The 17,395-nt window shown below is 46.4% G+C and overlaps 1 protein-coding gene across 2 annotated transcripts; it reads left to right on the top strand.

Annotated features, from left to right (window-relative positions):
• The first annotated feature begins 1,996 nt into the window (after positions 1-1,996).
• On the top strand, positions 1,997-16,558 carry LOC127047097 (sulfotransferase 1B1-like). Of its 2 annotated transcripts, XM_050945047.1 has the most exons (8): positions 1,997-2,109; positions 4,832-4,980; positions 7,976-8,104; positions 8,337-8,434; positions 9,819-9,945; positions 10,970-11,064; positions 12,698-12,878; positions 15,299-16,558. In XM_050945047.1, exons 2-8 carry the CDS (start codon positions 4,833-4,835, stop codon positions 15,409-15,411), a joined length of 891 nt encoding a protein of 296 aa, XP_050801004.1. In that variant the 5' UTR covers positions 1,997-2,109; position 4,832; the 3' UTR covers positions 15,412-16,558. The 2 variants fall into 2 exon arrangements, with proteins under 2 accessions (XP_050801004.1, XP_050801005.1); XM_050945048.1 differs by lacking the exons at positions 1,997-2,109; positions 4,832-4,980 and adding an exon at positions 7,280-7,386.
• The last annotated feature ends 837 nt before the right edge of the window (positions 16,559-17,395 follow it).

Raw genomic sequence — 17,395 nt, 5'->3', positions numbered from 1 at the left:
CCTCCAGGGCGGATTGGCAGGTGCCCTGGAGGTTTTTCGCCTTCCCCTGCAGCGTGGGGCACGGGTCGCTTGCTGGTGGTGTCTCTGCAGCTTGAGGTCTTCAAACCATTTTTGAGGATTTCAATAACTCGGTCCTGGGATAGGAGTTGTATAAAATTGGATGGGTGGGGTTCTGTGGCCTGCCTTGTGCAGGAGGTCAGACTAGATGATCAGATTGGTCCCTTCTGACCTATGAGTCTATGAGTCTATGAGTCTATGAGACATGGGTGTGGCCCAGAAAAGGGGTGTCCCTAGACCATATGGCGCTCCAGATGAAGAGTGTCTTCAGCGTCCCCCCCTCCGTTCGCTAAACTTCTGAATACCTTGTTTTTTATTGCACAATTTGCATGCATGATTTATCACTGTCATATAGGATGACAAATTTGCATGCTAGGATCTGTACATCAGTATTTATTCATGCCATATATAAGCAATTTTAAAAAAATGGTTTCCTCTCAGCTTATAGAAACTTTTTAATTTCAAGAATAACTGAAATGTACTAACATCAAATAATTGAACTGTGCACCAACATTGGGTGGACCAGTACTAAATAGTGTTACAGTAGGGGACAGCCTTAGAATATTAACCCTAGTCCTTTAGTTCAAAAGGGCGCTTTTCTTGCCTTTGCCATCGCACTGATAGTCTTTGCCCAAGGGATGAGCACTACTGCCTAAAGCCTGGTCTATGTTGTTCCATTTCAGATATTTTCCCATCCATAGGTGCTGACTTCCCCTCTGCCGGGTTGGTGCTCGAACTCCCGCCCAGCCCCTGGCCCCACCCCTTCCCACCCTTGCCCCGCCCTTGTCCCACCCCCATTCCAGCCCTTCCCCAAAGTTCCCACCCCACCCCGCCTTTTCCCACCCCAGCCCTATCCCCATTCTACCCCCTTCCCCCAAGTCCCTGTCTCGCCTCTTCTCCATCTCCTCCCCTGAGCACACTGCATCCCAGCTCCTCCTCCTCCCTCCCGGAAAGTCCTAAGTGCTACCAAACAGCAGTTAGGTGGCATGGGGGGACGAGGCGTGCTCGGGGGGGAGAAGGAGGCGAGGAGGGGGGAGCTTGGCTCCCAGTGGGTGCAGAGCACCAATAATTTTTCCCCATGGGTGCTCCGACCCTGGAGCACCCATGGAGTCAGCGCCTATGTTCCCATCACATTTGCACCTTGCTGCAATACTGAGCCCCTGAAGGCTTTTTTGGGGACATCTTTTATTTTCTATGGGGGAAAACGGACAGCATTAGGGACAGCAAAAGTCTTAAAAAGTCATCAAACATTACATAGTATGCATGACAAGAGAAGTAACAGTATTTCTTTTATATTGTTGCACAGATAGGGGTTCGATAGATATCTCTGGCGTCTCATTAAATATGCCCTTTATTAGCTGCTACTTAGACTCTTCAACTCTTAAAACACAAATACACTTTCACAATATTGCAGCTGGGCTCTCACTTTGCTTCACTTCGTTCTCATATCTCACTGACTGACTGGCAACGCCCCACCCCTTATAGACCTGTGGGCCATGGCTGATAACACTCTAGGAGGGTCAAGGAAAATGTGGTTCTGAGAAAGTCTGGAAGATTCCATGAACTTCTACAAAGATCCAGAACATTCTAGGAGGTTAGTTAAAAATGAATCCACAACATTCCACTTCAAACATTCTATTCTCCCAGCACCCAGAGCCCCTCAAGCTTGGCAACCCAGGCAGTCACATGCATCGCCTGCTCCTGAATATGACCTTGACCCAGAAGAAACACTTGCATTCCTCACTGCTCTTGGAATAGCCTAGGGGACATGGTGACCCTGGCTTCCTGCTTTTTCCAGTTGGCCTCATTGTGAAGCCTCTCAGCAAGTTGAATGTATTCCTCCCTGGCCTTACACAGAGCTTGTCTCTTACTCCCACGCCCCTCCCTCTCCAACACACTGTTCATAGAACTGGGAGGTTGTGTTTCCCTTGGCTGGGTTCCTGAGGGCTTTGAGCCCGCCCCAATACTTTCACAATCTCCTTGTAAAGATCATGCATATTTACATACAGCCTTTCCTTCTGCCTACAAGAGCAGCACCGCCACAGGAGAAAGGTAAATTCAGACTTCAGCTCTTTGGCCTGTTACTGTTAGGAGTTTGTCTGTCTGTTCTGTTGTCAGAGTGAACAGCCAGGCAGAGCAGCCTGTCTAGGACTGGTGGGATACACATCCAGGAAGAAACCTGGGCATTTTTAGTAGGATTTGACACTGCAAGCTTTCCAGACCAGAATGTTCAAGGAACAGTCTTGTGATTTCCTCCTTTGAGAGCATGGAAGAGGAGCTGTGTGCATTGGGGAAGAGTATGACTGGATGCGCAGTTATAAAATGGGTCTATAATTTTATTGGGGCTTCAACACTTGACTCATTTTAGTCTGGGACCTCAGAAATGGTCAGTGTTGCAGACTCCAAGCTTAGGTTTTGTAAAAGGAGAGGGGGGCAGGATTATGAATTGCCTGGTGATTTACATATGAATTTAAGATTCACAATGGTCAATTATTTGCTAGTTTACAGCATCTTTATTTGCCTTCCTCTAAAGGCAACAGGGAGGGATAGCTCAGTGGTTTGAGCATTGGCCAGTTAAACCCAGGGGTGTGAGTTCAGCCCTTGAGGGGGCCATTTAGGGAACTGGGGGTGAAAATCTGTCTAGGGATGGGTCCTGCTTTGAGCAGGGAATTAGACTAGATGGCTTCCAACCCTGAGATTCTAAAATTCCTTTGCTCAGCAGCTTCTAAAATGTGACTATTTCTGAGCAACAGCTAAAATACTCTTCATTTGCTCTTTTCAGAGGAAAATGAGGTCTGAAGAGACAAAACAGAACTTTCTTCTCCTGCCTTTGTGTGTTGGCAGGAATGATGAGGGTTCATGAAGGCTAATTAGAGTTGACACTGTCATTTGAGAGTGCTTCAAAGCCAGCTGATTTCAGGCTGAAGAACACATGATTCCTCATACACAGACATGCCCAGGAGTAGTAAGAGTCTGCCATTGTCACTAACTGGAACTAATGAGATTTCCTTACTGCTTAAAGTTTATTGTTTAATCAGTAAATGAGAGTGCTGTGTGTTCCTTCTGGTCATGGTGGTTGCAGCCCTGCTCAGCTGAAAGTTTGATTATTAACTAGTTATGGGGTCATAGAACATGGTTACTTGACTTGCTGCAGATAAGTTATCTCTTTTTAGGACTTAATAGTTTTGAACTGCAGATTTCACAAAATGCATGTCATGAGATTTTCAAAAGCATTTGGTGTTGGCCTAACTTGGGCCATGAAAGTGCCTGCACCCAGGTCTCTTGCTTTCCTGGAGTCCTTCCTCTTTCCTTGGGATAGGGCTATGCAGCAGTTAAACACGCACAGCTGGCCCATGTCAGCTGAGTTGGACTCATGGGACTCCAGCCGCAGGGCTGTAAAACTGCAGTCATTTAGACTCAGGCTGGAACCCATGCTCTGGTAGCCCATGATGGGGAGGGCTCCCGCCCAGGCCCAAACAGCTACACTGCAGTTTTACAACCCAAGCTTGCAAACTTGACTCAGGTGACACAGGCCAGCTGTTTAACTGCTGTGTAGACGTACCCTTGAGTCTGGAGCAATAACTCACTCTAGGACCTGCATTCCTAGGGTGTAACACTACATCCCTGGTGGCTGAAGTTACTGTCCCTGGGCCTGGGCTTTAGAATGTGCCCAGCATATGTAAGTAATAAATCTGGAGCACTGGACTCTCAACATTTTTGCTTGATGAAAGCACTCGGAAGCAGCCTGAATTAATCCAGTGGTCTCGCCTGAGAAAGGGCTGTTACAAGAAATGATTAGTATTATTTTTATCATGGTAGCAGTTAGAGACCTTGATTAAATTCAGGGCTCCATTTTGTTGGGGGGGGGGCCTAGGCCCCAAATAACTGGCAATATGGCATGGGGTTAAAAGTTTACATTCTCAGGCCTGCCATCACCCTCGAATTGCCCCTTAGATTAATCAATATGTTCCTTTGAAGCTAGCATGAGTACATGTAATCATTTATCATTTTCTTTTGTTCTTTTGTTTATGGTATAAAATGTAATCAAGCAAAGGGGGGCTCTGTAGTGTGGGTAAAGGTTATAGTTAATTAAAGGATCCGGTACTTAATGAATTGTAAATGATCAATTGTGGCACCTGTGAACATCTTGGTAAACAAGTGGGGTATATAAGGTGGGGAAGAGGATAGTAATTTGTGCAGGATTTGAGATTGTATATCTCCCGGCACCTTATTTGAACTCAAATAAAGAGACTTGCCTCTCCACTCCGGCGTGGTCACTGGGGATACGCACACCAAGCAAATGAACCCCAACTGTTGCCCACCTGCAACAATTGCGTTAGGAGCTGTACAAACACGTAGAAAGTCAGCCTCTGCCCCAAAGAAGAGAGACATGAGAGAGCCTGCATGCACATCAGACGTCTGCAGACCCCCCCCCACCCCCCTGTACACCTTTGTGGTGACAAAAGAGTCAGTAGCTGAGCAACAAACTCTTTTGAAGCATGTCGCTGTCTGCTGCTGTCTGTTATGTAATGTGGTACAGTGTGTGCTCATCAGAAATTCCTTGGCTGCTTCAGTTTTCAGTGGAAACATTGCCAAGGGCACGCACTAGTAAACAGTTGGAAATGGACTGGCCAGCTACTGCAAAAAAATAAATAAATATCCCACCACACTCAACTGAGTGTCTGGGAGCACTGGGAACATAACTGACCTTCCTGCCCAGCTGCTCTCCCATCTTCTCCCCTCCAGTTATACTCCGTTAACTCTTCCCCCCCAGCATGACTTCACCAGAAGATTACCTTCGGCAGGACTGGAGGATAGTCCATGACATTCCAATGGTCTGTGCATTTTCCTACCATTGGGAAAGGATTGACAACTTCCAGAGCAGGCCAGATGACATCGTGATAACCACGTACCCCAAATCTGGTGAGTTTTCATGGCTTTCAGGATTAGGAGCCACAATGAGTCCTTTGGTCCTGGAAATATAGGGGGAGTCCCCTAAACCCCATCATGCTCCCCTTCTGAAAGCTAAGCAGCTCCACTTAGTCACAGCTGTTGCTAACAATAATGAGCAAGAATGCCAAGGCGCCTTTCCAGTATTTCACAGCTCCCAGCCTACATTTCGCTCATTGGAAACCAGGGCCGGCTCCAGGCAGCAGCTGAGCAAGCTCGTGCTTGGGGCGGCAGAGTCTATGGGGCGGCATTCTGCCCAAACCTAGGGCGGCACGGCCGCTTTTTTTTTTGTTTGCTGCTCTGGCTGCCCTCTTGGGGGCGGAGGAGGGGAGCGCCCTGCAGCAAACTCGGCAGGGCAGCCCGCGTCCTTCCCTCCCCGCTGACCGGAGTGGAGCGGAGCCCTCCCGGCTGGTGGTGCGGTGGTTGGGGCCGCGTGGCGAGTCCCCTGCTGAAGCACTGGCTGCCCCCCTTCTCTCTCTCTCCCCCCCTGCTCCCTCCTCCTCCCCTCCACTAGACCGGGCGCGCACTCTGCAGCACAGGGAGTCCCCTGCACCCTGGCTCCAGTCTCCCTGCAGGGTTTTTTTGTTTTGTTTTGTAACCCTGCTTTGCTGGCTGCGCCGTGTTTTCTCCCACCCCTGCTTTGCTGATCCAGCTGTGCCGTGTTTCCCCCCCCGCTTTGCTGCTCCAGCCATACGGTTACCCCCCGCCCCCCGCTTTGCTGCTGCGGCCGCATTGTGTTTTTGTTTGTTTTTTTCCCCCTGCTTTGCCGCTCTGGCCGCCCCCCCACACATTTTTTTTTTTTTTTTGCTTAGGGTGGCAAAAAAGCCAGAGCTGGCCCTGTTGGAAACGATCGCATCAAATTTAATGCCAAACCCTTCTGGACTGGGGATTAGTTCCTTTCTGAAATTATCTTTCTATGGCCTCCAGCTTCTGAAAGAGGAATAACCAGGCACCATGCAGTCACAGGGAGATGGATGGGCACGTCCCCTCCCCCAGAATGTAAAGGGACAAACTTAACATAGTACTCCTCTACCTCAATATAACACTGTCCTCAGGAGCCAAAAAATCTTACTGCGTTATAGGTGAAACCGAGTTATACTGAACTTGCTTTGATCCACCGGAGTGCGCAGCCCCCCGCCCCCCTGCCCCGTTTCCCGCTGAGCACTGCTTTACCACGTTATAGCTGAATTTGTGTTATATCAGGTCACGTTATATTGGGGTAGAGGTGTATTTTCTTGGGCTGTCCTAGTGTTTGGTGATGTGCCTTGCTAGGCTGGAGACTCAGGCCTGGTCTACACTACAAAGTTAGGCTGACATAAGCTGCGTTAGGTCGATTTATTAATGTATGTTTCCAGTATAACACTATTTAGTTGTAAGAGGCTGGAGACTTTGTGGAGTCACTAAGGTCAGTTCCTGGGATACCTTGAGTTGTTCTGGTTGATTAAGGAGAGAGACTGATTCACAAACTGTGATCACCACAGTGCAATGCCTTAGAGCCCAGGTGCTATAGAAGAAGAGGGAAATTGAGGCACCCATGAATCATTTGACAAGTAAAAGGTCTTTGGTTCCAGGGATGGGTGAATTCTGAGCAATCTCAGGCAGTTCATTTGCCATCTGACCAATAATGTCTTTATTTATTTATTTTATTTTTACTGATTTTTGCAGCAGTTTCTGTCACTGTCACTCATCCTGATTAGCACTTTCCTGCCAGGGATAGCTCCCAGAGTGAAGTAATATTAAATGCAAGCAACACCGGCAGAATCTGGCCCTTGAATTGATAGGTTGATTTTGAATGGTTCGTTTATTTTACTTTAACCATAAACAAAGCAGCAGGCTCAGAGGAGATGGAATTAAAGATCTGGATTTTCTCCATTATGGTGTGGATGGTTTAAATGGTTGTGAGCCAGAAGGGCTCAGAGTTCAAATTACTGTATCATCTTTCCAACCAGAGATCACCTACCATTCCAGAAAGGAAGCAGTCACGGACGGCAAAGCTTGCTGTGACTGTATGGCATAGCGTGGAGGATCGTAGCACAAGCAGCTCTGCTGCACTGGCTCATAGGGAACCCGGCAGGGGTTAGAAGAGGGGAAATTAAGATGTTGGGATGTCAGAGGGGGCAGCATCATCTCTCTTGTCCCACATTAGCTTGGATAGGTCAGTGCGGTGCATTATATAAATGGTAAACTCCCCTCTGGGCTGCAACAATGTCTTCTCCTGTGTCATGTAGGCAGCTGCTGAGCACAGTGATGATGCCCATCAAAAACATAACAATGGAAAATCAACTAGCAGTTGTGTTGGCCTAGGAGAGGCCTCACACCATCCCTGAAAATGGATGTGGTTGCATGGGCTTGCAGACCTTCCACACAAAGAGCTGTGAAGTGGGCTGCTTGCCATCAGTAACTGTATTTGACAACACTGGCAAACTATCATGTTTGACTACAGATTAATGATATTCCTTTGCTACTCAGCCTCAGGTGAGCAGAAGAGATGTAGCTAGAACAGTGGTTCTCAAACTTCATTCCACTCTGCAACCCCCCCTTCTGACAACAAAAATTGCTACATGACTCCAGGAGGGAGGACCAAAGCCTGAGTCCACCTGAGCTCTGCCGCCTTGGTTGGGGGCCAAAGCCAAAGCCTGATCCCCGCCCCCACTGCCTCAGGTCGGAGAGGGGCCCAAAGACAAAGCCCAAGGGCTTCAGTCCCAGGCAGAGGAACAGATGGTGGGGGTCCCAGCAAGTCTAAGCCAGCCCTGGCAACTCCATTAAAATGGGGTCATGACTCACTTTCGGGTTCCAACCCACAGCGGAGAACTCCTGAGCTAGAATATTGAAGATCCTAAATGAATAGGCTGAATACCATAAGTGCTGTTTTGGCTGGAAGAACTGTGGATGGGGTTCCTGCTTGACTGTTCCTTGTGGGATAAACTTGGTTCTTGACTGGATTTTTGTTCTCTTGTCTTCTTTCCAGGCACTACATGGATGAGTGAAATTGTGGACATGATTCTGAACGACGGAGATCCTGACAAATGCAAGAGGGATGCAATTTTCAACAAAGTGCCCATGTTGGAATTTGCTGCCCCTGGAAAGATGCCATCAGGTAAACGTAGCACTAGTGTCGGGTGATTCCAGACAAAAAGGTCAATGATTCTGTGTGGCTGGCTTGCAGCTCAGGAGAGGAAAGAAGGGATTGTGGCTAGAGGACTAGCCCAAGACTCAGAAGATCTAGGTTTGGTTCCTGACTTTCAGTGAGACTTGGGTGCTTTTGGAAATGTTACCTTTAATGCCTTCTCTATCAGCATCAATGATCCCTTTGAACCTCTGCTTACCAGGTACAGAGAAACTGGCCGAGAAGTCATCTCCTCGTTTAGTGAAAACTCACCTCCCAGTCCAGCTCCTTCCAGTGTCCTTCTGGGAAAATGGCTGCAAGGTAACCAGTAGCTGGGAACTCAGATCTTCTGGACAATAGGATGATAGGGGAAGTATCGTGTGCTTTGAGCACACAGAATACTCATGGTAGTCCCACCCTCCGCCAGGTTCCTCTTCCTCATTTTTACCCACTGACTCTCTTCTCCAGTGGGAAGAGGTTTAATTGTGAGTTTCCATGGTGATATCTACCTAGAGCAGCATTTTTGCAGCTTTACCTTTACAACATTGGGATGCATAGTTAGGCTGAGATTTTCAAAGATCCCTAAGGGATCCGGATGTCCAGATCCCATTAAAATTGGCCTCATGGGATTCCAGTGCCTTTAGTTGAGTGTTGAGTATGATGTTTTTCCAGCCTTCAGCTTTGCAGGCTCCCCCTGGGATCTGACAATCAGACTGGGTTCTTTCTGGCTCATACATCGTCATCAGTAACAAAGATCCCAGAAAGCAAATTTTGCCAACATCACCAACATCTGTGCAACACCCATTGTCTTAAAATACTGTTTCCTGGGCAATCCCCATTGTCTTCAATGGGGTTACCCACCCATAACTGAGCGGTAAATGTGGTCTTGCAATTGCAACTCAACTAACAGTTCCGCCAGATGGTATGAGAGCCAGAGTACAATCCAGCTCACTCCTCTATAGCCATGTTGGCCCTGCAGGGCATGATGTATTTTGCCACGATCTGAATGGCTATGTCTGAATACACATGGGAGCAGACCCACTGACTGCTACACCCAGGGGAGTAGGATGATGTGCCCTAAGGGCAGGGCACATCGGGATTGCATTGTTTCCATCCTTCAGAGGTAGGCTGGTTTAATCTGCGACTCAGGCTCTATAGGAGGTCCCCAGGGGGATGAACTGATTTAACTAATCCCCCAGGCATCCTGGTCACAATCCCTCCTTGGCAAACACCACTCCCTTTGGCAGTTGTGCTGACCGCCTGTTGTTCTCCTAGTGGAGTACTAGTACTGCCAGAGTTTCCATCCCTGCGGGGCCTGTGCACTAGGTTACACTGGCAGAAATGTGTGGTTTGTTTTTACAGATGGGGAAGCTGAGAAACAGAGAACTTGACCCGAGACCACAGAGCCAGTGGAAAAGCTAGTGTCAGAGCCAGGATTAGGGCTCCTGCAGCTTCCATTCCCATGTCCAGTCCATGGTGCGCTACTCTCAGACCACAGTGTCCAGGGGTGCTTTCAGTCCCTGCAGCTTTAATTTGGGCCTTGAGCCACAGTTTGGATCCCCTGCAGTAGGGGTGGGATTCTGAAAGGAGACTAAGGCAATTAGGCACCCAACTCCCTTAGGTACCTCTGAAAATCCAAGTCTGGAGCCACTCAGAACTCAGGGACACCGAGGCAACATGGATTCTTCTCTTCTTCCTGCCACAGATGATCTATGTTGCCCGAAATGCCAAAGATGTAGCTGTCTCCTTCTACCATTTTGACTTGATGAACAAGCTGCATCCAGACCCTGGCACGTGGGAGCAATACATTGAGAAATACATGGCAGGCAGAGGTGAGACTGACGTCTGTTAGCAATTCATGTTCCTGAGGTTTTAAATTGATGCTGCTTGAAGCATAAAGGAAAAGAGACTTGCAACTGCAGGTGAATTTCTCCAGGCCAGGTTCTGCCTCTTGGTGGAAAAATTGGATGCTGTGCCTTTCAATGTACTCTCTGTATACTAGGAAATGCAGTGAGAACTGAGGGAGGGAATTTTTCTAGTAGACCAGAGAGTTTGAGTAACCTCCACTGCATCTGTGCTCCCCTTCAGAGGGAGCAGTGGTTGGGGAATCTGCATAGCAGTGCGTCCACTGGCCCAGACCTTATATAACTATAACGTAGGGCCAGATCCTCAGCAGCTGTAAATCAGCATAGATGCATTGACTTCAAGGGAGCTACACCTCTACCTTGATATAACGCTGTCCTCGAGAGCCAAAAAATCTTACCGAGTTATAAGTGAAACTGGATTTGGTATAGGTATAATCCTACCGCGTTATATAGAACTGGATTTGATCTGCCAGAGCGCGCAGCCCCGCCCCCACGGAGCACTGCTTTATCGCATTATATCTGAATTTGTGTTGTATCAGGTGGCGTTATATCAAGGTAGAGGTGTATGGGTAATTTACACTAGCTAAGGATCTGGCCCATTTATTTTAATGAAGCTATGCTGATTTACACCAGCTGGGGATCTGGCCATTGACTTCATTGAAAGTATGCCAGTACCAGCTGGGATCTGGCCCTAAGCTGTATTTATATAAGAGTTTGTTAATATCTAGTTTCTGCTCCAGTCACACAAAATAATAGATGAGGATTCTAACCTGACAGTGGAACCAAAGGGACAAAGAATTTGACCTAGTGTAGGCGAATAGCCACAGCTGGTGGTTTGTGCTCAGTTACCCAATTTACACGTGATGTCATAGTAATTGCACACACAATGCATTTCAGTGGCGTTAAGCCAGAAAAGAACATGACCCCCAGGGACCTGACATGCTCATGTTACTAAGACTATTTGTGTATGTGCCTTTTTCTCTAAGTTTAGTTGCGTATGGTTCCTGGTATGACCATGTGAAAGGCTGGTGGGAGAAGAGAAAGGATCATCCCATTTTATACCTGTTCTATGAGGACATGAAAGAGGTGAGAAGGCACGAGGTACCCACTTGAGGGGCCACTCCACACACACCAGGATGGAGGCCACGAATCTGACACCTGTTGAATGCCTTACCCTACTGTGCAATGTCCATCTGAAGAGCAGTCTGGCTGTCCTGAAGAGAATTTGTCTCTCTAGGGTAGTGCGGTCCACCATGAGTAAAAGAGCCAGACTGACTCGTTAAATGCTTTGGCTGGTGCTAATACTACCCCTGAGCTGTGAGCCTCCCTCCTTCCCCACTTTACTCTCTTATCTAGAAATGTGTCTAGATTTATCATGAGCCTCATGATATCAAATGGATTTATCCTCATAACACCCCTGTGAGGGAGGTCAGTGCTGCTATTCCCCATTTTTACGGAACTGAGGCATACAGAGGTTAAGTGACTTGCCCAGGGTCACACAGGAAGTGTGTGGCAGAACAAGGAACTGAATCCAGGTGTCCTGAGTCCCAAGCTAGTGCTCTAACCACTGGGCCGTTTTGCTTTCCCAAAGCCTCTTGCCCATGCTGGAGTTCAGGCTTGTGGGAGTGCATCTCATGAAGAGTAAGCACCAAAAGAGAGCTCCTTTCTTTAAAGAGACTTTTAACCCTCTCATTTAAAAATGCAGATGTAGCACATTTATTAAGAGGCAGGAAGAGGAGGGGGAAGTTAGGGAAGCATATAATTAAAGATGAGGGAGCTAGTCTAGAAGTGACTTAACCTCTTGCTCAGGCCCAAAGTGAACCTTAGATGGGGATTTGAAAAAGAACAGTTGTTCCTGTTCCCTTTAATTTCACTCTGGAATTCCTGGTTTTAGCTGGGAGAGGAATTGGGTATTTCCAATCCAGCAGTACCAGAAATCTCATGAGAGCCTGATCTTGGATGATTTCCATACCAAAGAGATTTGGATAAACATCCCAACTATAGCTTTGAACTACACGAAATGGAATTAGTCACTACCTTCCCAAGTAACAGTAATATGGGCTAGTATTTGGAGCTGGGTTATCCTGAAGCTTAGCATACACGTATTGCTGAAGAACAGGAAGTGAAGTTTGAGAGTAAGGGCCAGGTGCTTAAATCAGCAGAGTTCCACTGGTGTAGTCGTTAGGGCTGCAGCAGCTGTGGATCTGGCCCTAAGAATTCTGTGCCTGGCTGGGGAAGATGTGGCTGAAATTAGGGTCCCTCTGGAGTGGCTGTCTGCATCACTTTCTAAATAAAGTGATGGGGGTGTTGAGTTACAGACCAGTCTTGGTCTCTCTCTCTCTCTACACATCTTGCACCCCCCAAAAAACTATGTTAAAATAACATTATTTGGGTTGCAAAGTCAAGTACTCAAAAGTTAGGCAGAGCCAGAATTAAGCTTGCCTGTGCAATGTGCTAATGCTAGGGAGGGAGACAGAGAAGGGTTTTTTTCTTTTTGGGCTATTAATCTCCTTTCTATTTTGGGAAAGGGTGTAAGAATTGGGTGCAAGGTTGATGAAATGTATTGATGGGTTGCTGGATATTAGTTTTGATACAGTGGAACAACTAAGGTTGCTGGCATCTCATAAAAGTTCTAGACTTTCCCTGTGTTACATGGTGATAACCTGACTAGTTGAGCCACAGGGTCCTACCACCTGAAGTGCCACTTGTTTTTCTGTAGGATCCAAAGCGTGAAATTCGCAAGGTGATGCATTTCCTGGGGAAGGATCTGAAGGAAGAGGTTCTGGACAGGATCGTCTATCACACTTCGTTTGAAATGATGAAAGAGAATCCCACCACAAATTATAAGATGACCCCAAATGATGTTATGGATCAAAGCATCTCCCCTTTCATGCGTAAAGGTAAGGATTCGCATAGGCACTAGCAACTATTTTTCTTCTCCTCAATTGTAACAGGAAGATGCTTTTTCATCCAGTTTTCCTTCGTACGCTACCCAGAAAGGTGGTCATGTTTATATCTGATAGCTTTTCAGTGGCTTGTGTAAAACAGATTGGTGATACCGTTTCTAGTGGATAGGTGTTTATATCTCACAGATGCCTTGACAGAAGACACTAATTAGTGATCCCAGTCTCATGAAAGCAGCCAAGGACTGAGTGGGCATGGAGACTGAAGTACAGTCTCACCCCTAGAAGTAGTCACCCAAAAAACAGAGCAGAGTGGCATTGGGGAAGCCTGCACTCTGCTGCTGATACCTGTTTAGAACTTGATCTTTGACTAAATGGGGGCAACAGAGCCAGATTTTCAAGAGCTCAGCTCCAGTTAAACATCAAAACGAAGTGACTGGATTTTTCAGAAGTGCCGAGCATCCAGCGGCTCCCACTGAGAACAACAGGAGCTGCGGCATGTTAAACCCTTCCGAAAATCTGGCCACTTTTTTCGGTGCCTAAATGGGAGCTACGGTCTTTCAAAATTTGACCCTAAATCCCCACGTCTCCATATGATATCTTTGTCATGCCTCACAGTCACTAGAAAAAGAAAAGCAAAGAAGCACGTTGGCTACAGGAGACAACTGAGGAAAAATAAAAATAGAACCAAAGGGAGGAGTGCAGATTATGATAGACCCAGACCGGTTGGGTGAAGGAGTCTGGTAGAAGGAAAACGTACTGGACACTGGCTGAATAGTATTCTGTTCCCTGAGTGATCAGGGTAGAGTCTGCCCCAGAGCAGTGAGGAAGGTGCTAGAAGCAATTAAGTCAGGCAGACTCCATAAGACACCTGGAACCAATTAAGAATGGATTAGAAGCAATCAAGGGAAACAGGCTAATCAGGTCACCTGAAGCCCATTTAAAACCGGCTCGGGTTAGTTTAAAAGGAAGCCCCCTCAGTGAGGTTGGCTGGTAGGAGCTGGGAGTAAGAAGATGTGTTGTGGGAAGACAGAAAGTGTGCAGTAAGAGATCCTGGAGAACAAGCATGGTCAGGTACCAAGGGGGGTGCTAGGAGGGACCATTTGGGGAAGTAGCCCAGGGAAGGGCTATAGCTCTGGTAGTGTAGGAAAACTACCTGTTGCTGGTGCCATTAGGATCCCTGGGCTGGAACCTGGAGAAGAGGGTGGGCCTGGGTTCCCCCCAACCCTCTCCACACCTCTACAAAAGCGCTCCCTGAGTAGGAAGACGGGGACTAAAGAGGGCTCTTACACCAAACCCATTGACTGACCAATGATGAAGGTGGGTCAGTAAGCTGTAACCTTTGTCTCTAGGAGGGGAGAGAGGCTAAATTGAGGGTCACAGCAAACCTCTGAGACCAGCCCTAACCGCCTAGAAGCGCAGGACCCCCTGAGGCAAAGCCGGAGCTCTGCCACAAGACAGAATGATACAGCATGAGCCATTTGGGACTAAGCCTCTTTATTACTGTGTACAGTGCCTAGCACAATGGGGACCCAGTTTTGCTGTTCCCTGGACACTACCATAATAAATATATTTACTAATAATAATATTGGTGAGAGGGAATAATTTCCATACTAAAACTATGTTTAAAACAATCACTATGGAATGCGGGATCTGGTTAGCTGCTTTGCTTTCTCTGGCATCCACCCAGTGCTTCCACAAACTGTTAGAAAATTGACCAACACAATATTTCAATTCACCAATTTTCCAGTGACTAAATTCCAGTTAAAAGCTAATTGCTACCAAAACATTTTTTTCAAAGGCTGCTATTTTTATCAATCCGCCATCCTGGACAGCAACATTTTTCTCAATGCCTTTTGTGCTCAGTCTATGGAAAAGGTGCTCAAAGTGTTAACCTGTTAGGAGCTTTTATCTAACGAACATTCAGTTTAACTACATTTTTGTTTGTGGTGCATGAAAAATATATTCACTGAATAGATCGAGGTTCAAATTCTCAGTTACATCCTCACAAATCTTTTAGAGCTTGAGGCAGTGGTTGTCAAACTTTTGTGTTGGTGACCCCTTTCACATAGCAAGCCTCTGAGTGCAACCCCCGTTATAAATTAAAAATGCATTTTAAATATCTAACACTATTATAAACGATGGAGGTGAAGTGGGGTTTGGGGTGGAGGCTGACAGCTTGTGACCCTCCATGTAATAACCTTGTGACCACCTGAGGGTTCATGATCCCCAGTTTGAGAACCCCTGAGCCAAAGAAAAAAATGTGACTGAGAGTAGAATTTAGACCACTAATGTTTTCTTGATACTCTTCTCTATTGCACTTTCCACCATTGGGAGTTCTTTTGCTTTATCAAGGGCTCTGATGTTTCATTCACTGTCTTTTGTTTTGTTCATTTGTTTGTTTTGTTTTGTTTCAGGGATTGCTGGGGACTGGAAGAATCACTTTACTGTGGCCCAGAATGAGACATTCAATGAAGATTACGAGATGAAAATGGCTGGGACCACACTGCAGTTCCGAACAGAGATCTGAAGGAGCCTGGCATCTTAGTGCTGTAGTTCTAATACATGGGTCTCTGTCGTTTCTGTTGAGAATAGCTTCGCTCCCTCCATCCTTTCTTCAACTAGAAGTAGTACACTGAAAATTGTCTCTGCCTTGGTGATGGTCAGACACTTGAACCTGGAGTCTTGGGCCATCTAGACCATGGTGCAGTTACACTCCAGAGCAGAGGAATTGTTCCAAGAGTCTGGGATTCCATATAGGGTCTGAGTAGCATGAAAGGCTCCTTGTTCTGTGGTTAGCCCCACCACACACACACCTTCTTTTATGTTAGACTTTGAATACTGGCCAGGTTCAAGTGAGGCAAAGGACTCAGGCCCAGATCCTCAAAGTTATTTAGGCACCTAGCTCCCAGTCCCTTGAAATGAAAGGGAATTAAGCACCTAACTACCTTTGAAGCTCTAGACCTGAATGATTCAGATGCATGAAGATACCACCGTTTGGGCATATCTAGCTGACTTTTTGACCACTGTTTATTCAGCCAACACTGTAATGCAACAGTTTGCAAACTCTGGTCCATAGATAGAGCACTTGGTTGGTCCTTCTCTGCATCTGGCTTGCCCTGTAAAAACAGCTGGAATGATGGAAGGGCAAAGCTCACAGCCTTCACAAAAACGTCACAGCCTTCACAAGAAGCTTCTAAAACTCTAAGGGAAGAGGAGCCTATAGTCATTACTGGGAAAAGAGCAACATGTCACCAAGACAACCAAAGCCACCACTGAGACTGAAGCCAGGCAATCGCTCAATAAGACACTTTAACAAGGGAGTGGGGCAAACAGGAGGGGAGAGGTAGCTTGGTGGGGAGGGAGGTGCTGGGGAGATTTAATGAAGAGAAAAATGAAATAGTGGAATCTGGTTTGGGAAAGGAGGCTTTCTTGATTTTGAAGGTATTAATTGTAGATGTACAGATTCATCAAGTATTGTAATTTCTCTAGAGAACGGCGGCTCATAAGGGGGATAGTGCCAGGAAGGTGGGCGACCAGTTCTTCTTAAGAACTGGTCCACATTCTGACTAAATATGAGAACTCCTGTATAAAACTACTTCTCCTTCTTCTAGTTTATGCTGATTTTACAAAGTCAAATTCTACAAATCTGAATTAAACTGAAAAGGGCTTGCTCACCTGTGTAGCTTAGTCTATTCAAGTTCTTGCAGCCTTCCTGTCACCCTGGTATCTGTGCACCTTCCATTCACCAATGCAACAAGCAGCGTGTGCCTCCTTCTTCAACCCTCTTCCCCAAGGGGAACACTTGCAAGTGGGGACTTTTGAGTGTGTGCCTGGGTGCACAATGGGATCTCTTCCGCAAATAAGTGCTGCTTAACATGAGGAAAGGCTGCCCCCTAGTCTTGTTAATGAGCAGGGCAGTGAGCAAAACTACCAGCAGGGTTCACATGAGTGGAAAATAAAATGTCTTTATGATGAAGTGTTACTTAAACTGGTTATCTTCAACTAAACGTTTTCACACTTAACTACTGGCCTTGTTTGACTTGTGCTGCTCTGAAAACCTGGAGACCTACCAACTTGAAAATATACAGAGAGAGTTCACTATTATGAGCGCTCCTAACTTTATAATTATATTTGTATTCACTGCACAAAGAAGTTTTGACTATAAATCTTAGTTTAACAAATAATTAACATGACTGTTCCCTTCTGGGGTGTCCTCTGGATGAGTTCTTTGTAGGGCTAATCATAGAGAAAAGGTTGATTAAACACACCAGCAATGAACCAGTCTCACTACTCTTTAAATATAAAGTACCCCTAAAAAAGAATGCTTCAAGAAATCAAATTATATATTCTTGGTATATGTACATTACAAGAGTTTGTCATTTTTTATTGGCAGTTACTGCGCTTTGTTCTGTTTTGCTAAAAATCAAATAAGAATAGTACATGTTAATACATACCCTCAAAACGAATGAATACTTCTTGCTATGCTCTTCTTGCCTGCCTGCAAAGAGATG

This window comes from Gopherus flavomarginatus, chromosome 3 (assembly GCF_025201925.1).
Source record: "Gopherus flavomarginatus isolate rGopFla2 chromosome 3, rGopFla2.mat.asm, whole genome shotgun sequence".
In the NCBI taxonomy this organism is placed as follows: Eukaryota; Metazoa; Chordata; order Testudines; family Testudinidae; genus Gopherus; species Gopherus flavomarginatus.
This window is presented reverse-complemented; position numbering and strand designations above follow the sequence as displayed.

Coding starts and splice junctions, on each gene's coding strand:
- LOC127047097 (XM_050945047.1), top strand. CDS start 4,833: ATGACTTCACCAGAAGATTACCTTCGGCAGGACTGGAGGATAGTCCAT. Junction 9,946..10,969: donor GAAATACATGGCAGGCAGAG/GTGAGACTGACG, acceptor CTCTAAGTTTAG/TTGCGTATGGTTCCTGGTAT. Junction 11,065..12,697: donor TCTATGAGGACATGAAAGAG/GTGAGAAGGCAC, acceptor GTTTTTCTGTAG/GATCCAAAGCGTGAAATTCG.